The following is a 12,728-nucleotide window of genomic DNA, read 5'->3' on the forward strand; positions in this document are numbered from 1 at the left end:
GAAGTCGAAAAGGACATTCTGTTATCCAAACCTGACATAACCCAACATCTGGCCCTCTATCAGAGGTATATTGACGACATCCTGATGATTTGGACAGGTCCGGCAGAGCTTCTCATCAACACCCTCACCGAAATGAACGACGCTGACGATAACATCAAGTTCACTTTCGAGCACAGTAACAGCTCGATCCACTATTTGGATGTCTGCATAAGCATCACGGAGACAGGACTTACCACCACCATCTACCAGAAACCCACTGACAGGAACAACCTTCTTGCAGCCTCGAGTCATCATCCTCCAGCACTCAAAAAGGGATTACCCTTTTCCCAGTTCCTGAGGGTACGACGGATATGCAGTTCCGATACAGATGCTAACATTAAAATGGACTTGATGATGCGTAAGTTCCTCCTTCGGGGCTACAACCTCGAACAACTCACACTGGCCAAGGAGAAAGCATTAGGTGTCCCGCGAGCTGACACACTGAGAACCAACACTCAGCGCAAGACACAGGTCAATCGCATACCCCTTGTCAACACTTTTTCTACCCGCAGCATGGACATTGTTAACACAGCCAAGCGATTTTGGCCCCTGGTATCAGAAGACCCTGATCTACCACAGCTACGAACTGCCACAATCCTGCCCTGCTATAAGAGAGGGAGGAACCTGAGAGACTACCTTGTCAAGAGTGATGTGGCAGGCATGGGCATAACACCAAAGGTTCATTTCATGACAAAGAAACCTGGCAATTACCAATGCATCGGCTGCACCACCTGCCGACACATGGAGACCGGCAGTACATTTAAGCATCCTCAAACAGGTCGTAACATCAAAATACACCAAGTACTTACCTGCAGCAGCCGATACGTCGTGTATGCCATTAGATGTCCGTGCGGATTGCTCTATGTGGGTAAGACCACACGCACTTTCAAAGAACGTATGACAGTGCACAGATCCTCAATCAAGCTGGCCCTGGAGGGGGCAGTGTGTGATCAGCCCGTTGCCCGTCATTTTAAAGACCATAGACATACTCTCCCATCACTTAGATACTGGATGATCGAACAAGTATCCCCCCCGAAGAGAGGAGGTGACCGAGGCAAGCTGCTCCTGCAGCGGGAAGCATTATGGATCTATAAACTTAACACCATTGCCCCGTCTGGACTGAATGAATATTTGTCCCTCAGTTGCTTTTTATAACCCCATTCTCTGAACTACCAGCACTCAACCTGCATGCCTCAGTTTGCTGTCTTTTTTCCCCCCTGAAGACCAGTAGCTTGTTTTCTCAGACTCTTTTACCTTTCAGTTACTCGATTTTGCTAATTGCATGCATGTCATAATTTCCATGCCTACATTATGCCCTATTGCCATTGATTGTATTCTAGTGCGGGCATCTTACCCCCAGTACCTATGCGGCTCTAATCCTTTTTTCACTTTGTTTACACAGGTCCCCATAGCAACCCGCTCCGGCTGATGCGGGGCGCGGCGCCGATGACGTCACCCCTGGTCACCGGGTCTGGGACGCTGGGGATCACGGTGAAGGTGCACGGTGTGGGAGCTTACTTAGGTAAGTAGTTTATTTCATTTTTGTTGTACTCTGACGAAGGAATTAAATTCCGAAACTGTTAGCACCCAAGCTGTGCGGTGTCAGCTTGTCTTTATTCATCACGAAGTCTCCCCGCATTGAGTGCCGCCAGCACCGATACTATCTCTATATATATATATATATATATATATATATATATATATATATATACACACACATACACATACACACTACCATTCAAAAGTTTGGGATCACCCAGACAATTTTGTATTTTACATGAAAACTGACTTCTATATATCAAATGAGTTGCAAAATGACTAGAACATATAGTGAAGACATTGACAAGGTTAGAAATAATGATTTTTATTTGAAATAATAACTTTGCTTTCGTCAAAAAAAAAAAAAACTCCTTTTGCAGCAATCCAGCATTGCAGAACTAGCTGTTAATTTGTTGAGGTAATATGAATAATTTTCAACCCACGCTTTATCAAGCACCTCCCACAAGTTGTATTCGCTTGATGGGCACTTCTTGCGTACCATACGATCAAGCTGCTCCCACAAAAATCTGGTGACTGCGCTGGCCACTCCATTACAGACAGAATACCTGCTGCCTGCTTCTTCCCTATATAGTATTTGCATCCCATACATTTCATACACACTTCTAGTGGGTGGGGGGCATGGGGGAGGAGATTGTGGTACATCAACTGAATTATAAATACAAATAGTGTTCAACTGTTGAAGAAAACAAGTGTACAATTACGATGTATTGTAATTTACGACTCTTAACATTGTTATCTTTGTTATTGTTTATCAATAAATGTCTTTCAGCTATTCTGTTATTGTTGAAAGCATTGTATGTGAACATGACACTTTATGCTTCAATAAAAAATATTAAAAAGAAAATAGTATTTGCATAATTTGGAGGTGTGCTTTGAGTCATTTTCCTGTTGGGAGGAGGAAATTGGCTCCAATCAAGCGCTGTCCACAGGGTATGGCATGGAATTGCAAAATGGAGTGATAGTCTTCCTTATTTAAATTCCCATTTACCTTGTACAAATCTTCCACTTTGACAGCACCAAAGCTACCCCAGACCATCACATTACCTCCACCATGCTTGACAGATGGCATCAGGCACTCTTCCAGCATCTTTTCACTTGTTCTGCATCTCACAAATGTTCTTCTGTGTGAGCCAAACACCTAAAATTTCGATTTGTCTGTCCATAACACTTTTTTCCAATCTTCCTCTGTCCAATGTCTGTGTTCTTTTGTCCATATTAACCATTTCCTTTTAATGGCCAGTCTCAGATATGGCTTTTTCTTTGCCAATCTGCCTAGAAGGCCAGCATTCTGGAGTCGCCTCTTCACTGTAGACATTGACACTGGCATTTTTTAGGTACCATTTAATGAAGCTGCCAGTTAAGGACCTGTGAGGAATCTATTTCTCAAACTAGAGACTCTAATGTACTTGTCTTCTTGCTAACTTGTGCACTGGGGACTCCCACTTCTCTTTCTACTCTGGTTAGAGCCTGTTTGTGCTGTTCTCTAAAGGGAGTAATACACACTGTTGTAGGAAATGTTCAGTTATTGGCAATTTCTCGCATGGAATAGCCTTAATTTTAAATGGAACAAAAGAATAGACTGTCGAGTTTCACATGACAGTTAAATTTTTCTTGCCATTTAGAAATTGAATGTGATCTTCATTGAATAAAAAAGTTATTTTCTTACACAAAGAACAAAATTTCTAAGAGACCCCACACTTTTGAACGGTAGTGTATATTATACACACACACACACACACACACACACACACACACACACACACACACACATATATATATCCTAAACCTCAGAAAAGCTCTTAAAAAGTTAATAATTTTATTAAAACTTGATTGTAATGTACACATTTTACTTACATTTCTTTTTGATCTTTAGAACTAAGATAAAAGCAACTTTGTAAAAGTGGCTTAAAAAATATCCTGGTGTTTTCAAATCCAAACGGCTCTCCTTCAACTTAAACTCTGGAGACATTGATATCGGAATATGAAAGGTGAAACTACATACGACAACAGCAAAAGTATTTGCTTAACTATACTTGGTTTTAAAGATTCTATTGGTTCCCTATAATTCTCATCTATTTGATAAATCTCCAAAGATCTAATTACCTGTAAAGAAACACAGGAGTCCTGCAATATGCAGGAAAATATAATTATCAGGGTTGAATATTTTATAAATCTGAGTTTAAGAGAGTGGTTATTTGCTAAATATATAAAACTAAAGGCCCATACACACTGGGTGACTGAGCTGAAAGCCGGTCAAAACAGCATCTATCTACATACAGGTACCGTGCAGGCTGTTCATCTCTCTTATACCCTGGCGTACCCTTTGTGTGTATATACACATTGATGCCTACATCAATATCTATTCACAACAGGGCTGTGTACTGGCTACAACAGGGGTCACCGGCAGAACCACTTTATTTGTTTCATACCTCACCACCCTTATACAATCGCTCACCCACTGTTTACTATAAATAACCTGTATACACAGTGGGACGCAACGTTGATATGGGATATTGATAAGGTATCTTATAAGTACTGTCACCTGAGTATCCCTCTCTTTAAGGGATCTCTGAATGCGGCAGGCCCTCACTACCAACCCTGCGCTGTAATCATCAGGGCTGGGGGGGGGGGGGTACTCACTGTAACAGCAGAAGCCTGCTTTTATTACTACCTGTCCTGACTGCATTACACCACTCTATCATAATAACATTAAGTGCAACACATATGGTCCCAATGGTTGCTAATCATGTTGTTTTTTTGTGTTGAGTGTGTTCTGAGCACAGTTAGTACTGAGATGATTACACCTTAAGGGTCTCTCGCTATCTACTGAAACATCTACTAATACATGATCTGATCCCCAAAAAAATACAACTGATTCAAGATATGGAATGGTACTTTACGTTTATTATTTATACTAACTACATAACATTTTTGACGGCCTGACTCTAATACTTTATTTATGACCCATAATACCAATACCAATTGGCCTCTATTCACATTGACAAAAAAATTCAGACAAAGGGGTGTATTCAATGCTGCCTGCTCACTATCACAGCTTGCAGGGTCAGTATTCAACTGCATATGCCAGAAAAAACTGAGCAAGGGGGAGTTGGCGTATGCGGCCGCTAAAACAGCGAGACTTGCGGCTAAATGCAGCGGGCTCATTGCATTAGCCGCGAGTCTCGCTGTTTGGGAGAATCCTTGCCATCATCGAACAGCAAGGATTCCCCCAGAACGCTGAATAGGGTGAGCGAGGATCCCTGCCCTTTAACCCCCTCGCCGGCCGCATTGAATATGGGCCATACAATTGATCCACTGATTCATGGCATAAAGTGATTATTTATGCATTAGATGTTTCTTGACTGCTAACTGACTCATGATAGGAAGTGACGTGTTATGTGTGTTAATATCATGCTTAATTTATAGTCATGCTTATTAATTGCTAACTAACCCTACATGGCCTGATCTGCTTACATAATTGTAATAATGCTTTATTTCCTTGATGCACATTCAACATTACTCAGACCCAAGTGAATGTTGTGTTTTTTTATCATCATTAGCCGCTAATTAATCTTACACGGCAGTGGTTCCCAAACTGTGTGCCTAGGCACCCATGGGTGCCTCAGGACACTTGCAGGGGTGCCTTGGGTTGGTGGACCAAGCTCAATTCATATTATTTATGGTCAATGTACCAGGCAAAACCAGTGCTTGTGGCTGCCAATCATAATATATGTGGACAAACAGAAGCAAATCCTGTCCCTCACCAGATAACTGTGACATAGAAACACAAAGCACTTAATTTAATATTTATTTTCTGAATTTCTCGAAAAGAACCTAGGGGTGCCTTGAAAATATTTTGATGCTCTAGGGTGCCGTGATTCAAAAAAGTTTGGGAACCACTGTTATACGGTCTGACTTCCATATCCTATGGAACTAGGTAATATTTTATTTCTGTGTACCATATGGCTGCTAGTGAACTCTGAAATGGACCTACTGTATGACAAAAAATTGCCGGAATGTTATGGTGTTTTACCATATATTTTTATTTCTATGACCAGGAATCTATTTAGGCACTATACCAGTACTTTTGTTACAAATTCTGGTACACAGATAACTTGAAAGTGTAAACATTTCACTGCTGTCTAGTTTGCTCATATTAGTGTAGTACACCCTCTATAACCCAGACCTAATGACACATGTGGTAATAACTTTATTGTCTGTCTGTCTGTCTGTCCTCATGTTGTCTGATTTCTTTTAGACTTATATTAAGGTTTTTTAATAAAAGTTATATTTTAATTGACATACTGTAATTTGTAGAAGGCCAGTGCCCTGCCTGGGGAGATCTTTCTCAATCCTCTCTTGGATAATTTTCTCCCCCTACTAGACAGTGCCTAATTCAGCGATTCCCAAACTTTTTTGAATGAAGGTGCCCTAGAGCAACAAAATGTTTTCAAGACACCCCTAGGCCGAATGTTTCTTATTCAGAATTTCAGAAAATAATATTAAATTAAGTAAATTGTGTTTATATGTCACAATTATGTGGTGAGGGACAGGATTTGCTTCTGTTTGTCCACGTATATTATGATTGGCAGCCACCAGCACTGGTTTGGTCCGTTACATTCACCATAAATAAGAAGCATTGATCCTGGTACACCAACCCAAGGCATCCCTGCATGTGTCCTGAGGCACCCCAGGGTGCCTAGGCACACAGTTTGGGAATCACTGGCCTAGTTTCTCTGCACAGTATAACAGGAGGAAGGGCCATGGGTATGTTGTGTGGCATGTATCAATTTTCCCGTGAAACATTTATAGTGGGTATTTACGAAAGCTTGGCAGAGATAAAATTGTGAGAGATAAAGTACCAATCAATCAGCTTCTGTAATCTATTTTTCCAAACACAACCCATAACATGTAAGGCTGATTGGCTGACTTTATCTCACATCAATTTTCTCTCTCTTTGAGCTTTGATAATTATATTAATTTTTAATCTAGATGAAAATGTATTTCTTTTTCTGCATTACTAAATCAGAAACTACAACAAAAAGGTCCTAATGCCCATTTTTTAATTATTTTAAATTATTTAAATTACCTTTGTGGCAGATACAAGGAGATAAACATTAAGTACACAGAACCAGCAATACTGGAAAGAAAAGTGTTAAAATATTAAACTATTCTGTTTTCCTCTTTCTAAATTATTTGATGAAAGACATTTTCTACATGATGCATGCCATCTTTTAAAGGCTGCCTGCGGTTTATTTGATTGTAATTACACATGGGATGGAAAAAGAATAAAGAAAACATTTTAAAACTGTACAAGGGCGTAATACACATAGGGACACTTCATAAGGAAAATAATGAGGGGAAGTCAGTGGGGCACCTGTCAGACACAGGTGTTTCTGATTATTTTGCTAATAAAGAACAAAACAAAATACTGTACAAATGATCTTTTTTTCCCTCTGCACATGAAATATTTGAGAAATCGGTTTTATGTATATAAATAAAATAAATAAAGATCAAGCCCAACTCTATTGGTTTAGCATCCAATAATGCAAAAAATAAAAATATATACTATATAATTCTATGCTGCCACTAGACAGGTAAAATAAGTAAATATAAGAATGTTATAGACTACTATACAAGGTGGATTGTCTTGTAGTTAGAAGCCTTTACATTTAGGGTGGATCTTTTAAATACGTTTTGGTGTATCTGACACTCCATTTTCAATACGCTGTAAAGGTATGTAGGTTCATAGGTAAATGCCCAGAAACCCCCTCCTTTTAGAAAATGGCTCAAGTTATGACAACAATAGCAAAGGTATATAATATCAGGTACTCTTTACCTATCACGGCGCCCATCGCGGGTATCGCGGGTACATTTATGTCTGGCCGCGACGCGACCGACGCGATGCCCGCGATTTCCCATAGAAACCCATGTTAAACATGGAAATCGCGTCGGTGGCTCGCTACGCTCGCCACACTATTCTATTCTCAACTCCAGACAGGTAAAATAAGTAAATATAAGAATGTTATAGACTACTATACAAGGTGGATTGTCTTGTAGTTAGAAGCCTTTACATTTAGGGTGGATCTTTTAAATACGTTTTGGTGTATCTGACACTCCATTTTCAATACGCTGTAAAGGTATGTAGGTTCATAGGTAAATGCCCAGAAACCCCCTCCTTTTAGAAAATGGCTCAAGTTATGACAACAATAGCAAAGGTATATAATATCAGGTACTCTTTACCTATCACGGCGCCCATCGCGGGTATCGCGGGTACATTTATGTCTGGCCGCGACGCGACCGACGCGATGCCCGCGATTTCCCATAGAAACCCATGTTAAACATGGAAATCGCTCGGTGGCTCGCTACGCTCGCCACACTATTCTATTCTCAACTCCACGCCGACGTGGATAGTGGCGGTATGAAAAGGTCGGAGGACGCGTACCGCCGCCCCTCGCGGGCTCGCTGCGCTCGCCACGCTTCGGGTTGACGTTGATCGTGGGGTGGCGTAAACAATTGGGGGGGCCATTTCATAGTTCAGGGTAAGTATTTGGGCTCTAAGGCCCATTTAACATTGTTTCCTATGGTAAAATCGGGTCCATTCAGCCATTTAACATGAAAATCGTGTCCATCGGGCCTTTTAACATAGATTCCTATGGCAAATCGTGGGCATCGCGTCGCGGCCATCGTGTGCACATTTATGGCCGGCCGCGACCGACGCGATGTCCATGTTTAACATGGTTTTCAATGGGAAATCGTGGACATCGCGTCGCGTGCGGGCATCTTTAGCCCGCATACGACGCGACCGACACGATTTTTTACCTCACGATGCCCACGATCAAGATCGTGGGCGCCGTGCTAGGTAAAGAGTACCTAATATCATTACTAAAGCTGAAGCTACATCATGCAGATTAAGGGGTTTTCAGTCAGTGCACTGCAGGTAGCTAGTATGAAGAAGAGACAGGTACCATAAAATGAGGTGGGAGAATATGAGCTTAGGACATTTGCATTAATGTTTACATTAATGCCCGGTGTCTTTGCTAGGTTTTTCTACCATTCCCCAAGACTCCCGTACTTTCTCCATTGTTCTGCAGAGTGTGAAATTGTGTACTGCATTTAGATCAAAGTGGGCTAAAGGACCTTCCACTGGTTACCTTTAGAAACCACATGGAAAGGGAAGCGATGTAAGCCCTATTTCTGACGAGATTGCTTAGATATATAGTACATATTGCTCTGTGTGTATGCCCCCCAGCGGAGTTGGAAGGAAATATTGTAGGTATAGAAGTTGGGAGCATGCAGCCAATGAATAGATTCACAGATGCATCACTAATAGAGGGTGCATACGGTGAGATACTGTATGCACTATTTTTATATTTGATTTTGCTTATAGAAGACTATACAGTACAGATCTGTACTATATAGTCAAATTTAATGCATTCTGCGCACCATTCGATTCGATCCCAATGGAATCTGGATCTAATTGCAAGCAAAATCGCACTTTGTGTACCCACTATTAGGGCCAGATGCACCAAGCTTCAAAAAGTGATACAGTGGAAAGAGATAAACAAGCTTCAGTCATCAGCTTCTGGGCCAGATGCACTAAGCTTCAAGTGGCGAGTGATAAACAATCAGGCTGGGTTTCAAATATGACAGTTAGGAGCTGATTGGCTAGATATTTATCACTCTCCATTTTATCACTTTTTGCATCTGGCCCTCTGTCATCTTCCAAACTCAGATTGTAACATGGCAGTTAGGAGCTGATCGGCCTGGCCCCTGGTTGTTTATCACGCTCTGCTTTATCACTTTTTAAAGCTTGGCGCATCTGGCCCTAAGAGCAATGGAAATATTGAACGTACAGTATGTTCTTTATTTCAACATTTTGTAAGTGTAATACTGTAGGGCAGGCATTCCCAACCACGGTCCTCAAGGCACAAAAACAGTGCAGGTTTTAGTGATATCCAGGCTTCAGCACAGATGGTTTAATCAGAATCCCTCAGATACTAATTAAGTCACCTGTGCTCAAGCCTGGATATCTAGAAAACCTGAACTGTTGGTGTGCCTTGAGGACCGTGGTTGAGAATGCCTGCTGTAGGGTATAGAGAAAGCTGAATAATAAGAAAGCAGAGAGTGGGATTATTTGTGAATGGAATAGGTATAAAATATATGGAACAGAAATGTTTTGCTGATCTGTCACTTTAGATTAATCTAAGAAAATTAACCTGTAACCAGCTTTAATTTACCAATGTTTTGTGTAGCAGTATTTTTCCAAGGCAGGACAAGTCCTGTATACAAGAATTTACAAGTGGACAGCAGGTGAAATCTAAGTGGTATTTGGGGAATGATTGGTTAATTATAAAGTGGGACAATGTAATCTGAATCCTTTAACACATTTAGGGTGAAATTTACTAAAATGTGAAATATACTTCACAGGTCATGGTGCTATGGGCAACCAATCAGAAGCTACTACTTATTTATTTACCACCCTCTAGAAGATAGTAGACAGGATGTGATTGGTTGCCCATAGCAACATGACCTGTGAAGTGTATTTCACATCTTAGTAAATTTCCCCCTTAATGTCATAAAATTGATAAAATACAATAAAAGCTCTGTTTTTATGACGGGGTCATTATACTTTTAGTTGTGAACTATGAAAACTAACCAAATGGAATGAAATATGCAAGAACAGAGTTTTTATTGTATTTTATAACTTTTATAACATTAAATGGCAGGTATTCAATGCGGCCGGCGAGGGGGTTAAACAGCGAGGACTGCAGAAATCAAGCAATCCTCGCTGTTTAACCCCCACGCCGGCCGCTCGCTCTATTCAACGTTCTGGGGAAATCCTTGCCGTCACAGGACGGCGAGAATTCCCCAAAACAGCGAGACCCACAGCTAATACAGAAAACTCACTGTATTTAGCCGTGAGTCTCGCTGCTTCTGGAGCCGCATCCGCCAATTCCCCCTCGCTCAAAAAAAATGGAGCGAGGGGAAATTGGCGTATGAGGGGGCTGCGTTGAATACTGACAGGGTGAGCGGTGACAGTGAGCAGGAAGCTCTGCTCGCTGTCACCGCTCGCCCACAGCAGTGAATACCTGCCAATGTGTTAAAGGATTCAGTTTACATCGTCACACTTTATAATTAACCAATCTAGTGGTGGAATACCTTTGGCGCACCTTATATACTGTTCTTTCTATCTCCTTTTCTTCCCCTACTAACAGAAGGGACATATAAGGTTGCAGCCTCCCTACATAATAGCGCATATATATATATATATATATATATATATATATATATATATATATATACCTTAGTAGTGTGCTGAGTGTCTCCCCAGTAATCAGCAATGAGTGACCAGAAGACTGTACTAGTAGATTTACTCAGCCCAGTAACAGTTTGGTAGACAGTGGGAACAAACTAAATATGAGGCACTGATTGCTGTACATAAACCCCAGGAAAAGGATACTCAGGAGGAAAATGAGAAAATGAAGGAATTCAATGTTGAGAGCTAGTCAGAGCCCGGGGGCCGATTGCGGCCCCCGTAGCCGGTCTGAGTGGCCCTCCCACGCGCCCGGCGGTTTTCCTGGGAGTCAAGTACAGGGGAATTCTTGCGAGAGGTCGGTAGTTCTTGCGAGATTCCTCGCCGGAGCGTGGGACGGCTGCAGCAGGACAATTTGAAAGAGAAATTTTTACATATGGCCCTCAAAGGATTTTTTTCCCCATACAAACGGCCCTTGGCACAAAAAAGGTTCCCCACCCCTGATTTAGATGCTCACGATGTTGGAAGGACTAAAAGAAAAATTCCTTGCAAATAAAACCCTATTACTTAAATACCTACAATTATTGTAATAAGCATGTTCTTGTTATTTTTCTTTTTAAAATATCTAAATAGCCCATCTCCATAATGGTATATCAGCCTTAATCAGAGCAGTGGCTGTAAAATCAATTGGGTATATTCAATACCGATCACGCAAGCTATGATGGCGAGCAGTGCCTAATGCTCGTCATCATAGCCCGCCCATTCCACTGACCCCCTGCACTCGCCAAATCCACCTCGCTATTTCTAAAAAGCGAGGTGGAATCGGTGCGTGCGACCGTCAAAATGGCAAGGCTCGCGGCCATATGCAGCGGCCTCCGAGCGGGTTAAATGGCAAGGATGGCTTGTTTTAGGTGATCCTCGAAGAAAACAAGCCATCCTCTCCATAAAACCCCCCTCGCCAGCCGCATTGAATACACCCCAATGGAGAGCAAACTTAAATGTTACCAAAATAGAGATGAAGTTCTTTAGAACCCAGAGACTGCAAAGTGGTGAAAGTTTTACTTGCAGGTGTGTCCTCAGACGCGCTTAACTGTGTGGCATCTGTTTTGCTTGAGTGTGCATTTTAGTCACCATCAGTTATGACAAAACGCTTCACAAGACTGATTAATGTGACGTGGGACACTTGTATATATACAGTATGTGATTCTTAGTCTGAATTTCCATACAAAGCACAGCCGCTGCATTGTAGAACTTAAGGTGCCCATACACTGAGGTGATTTGGTCCGATTGCGACCAAGATTTTTTTTGCTACATTATACATGGCTTGTATTTTAAATAATTCAAATATTTTTGCATGATACACTGATGAGGAAGTGTGTGTGTGTAATACAGCACTGCTCACTCTGTAGAGGTCACCAAAACACCACTTACCACAGCTCTGTGTTTGCAAATCAGCTTTAGCAGTCTGTAGCACTCCCTGTGTGCCAAAGGCATCCCTCTCATGTGTACTTCTGTAATCTTACCTATTCCCAGCAAGGTGTGACTCAGAATGCTTACATTGCTTAGCACAACTACTCACTTGATAAAGTACTTGATACCATCTGCTGTGTATGTTTCTTCCCATCCATAAGGGAGACCTAAGGACACAAAAAGAGACACACACATTGATCAGGAATACTCCCAGGAAAATGGAGTCACACTGTACTGTACTTCATCTTTGTTTAATGTCAGAACAGAATCTTTCTTTAGAGAGATGCCGAATGTGATTTTACATAGCAAAAATATATTTTGATACATTATTCACTGTTTCAGCATTAATAGAAGAAATACTAATATATATGATAGAAAGTTCTAAAGCTGTTTGATACATGGA

General features: G+C 41.3%; 1 protein-coding gene across 2 annotated transcripts in view; it reads right to left on the reverse strand.

Moving 5' to 3' along the window:
- The window catches only part of STXBP4 (syntaxin binding protein 4), a 146,899-nt gene that overhangs the window by 14,505 nt on the left and 119,666 nt on the right, over positions 1-12,728 (reverse strand). For both annotated transcript variants that reach the window (XM_083148648.1, XM_083148647.1), the window contains exon 16: positions 12,435-12,492. In XM_083148648.1, the coding sequence (XP_083004774.1) occupies positions 12,435-12,492 (58 nt within the window). The remainder of the gene's footprint in view (positions 1-12,434; positions 12,493-12,728) is intronic.

The sequence above is a fragment of the Crinia signifera genome, chromosome 6 (genome assembly GCF_055691185.1).
Source record: "Crinia signifera chromosome 6, ASM5569118v1, whole genome shotgun sequence".
Lineage (NCBI taxonomy): Eukaryota > Metazoa > Chordata > Amphibia > Anura > Myobatrachidae > Crinia > Crinia signifera.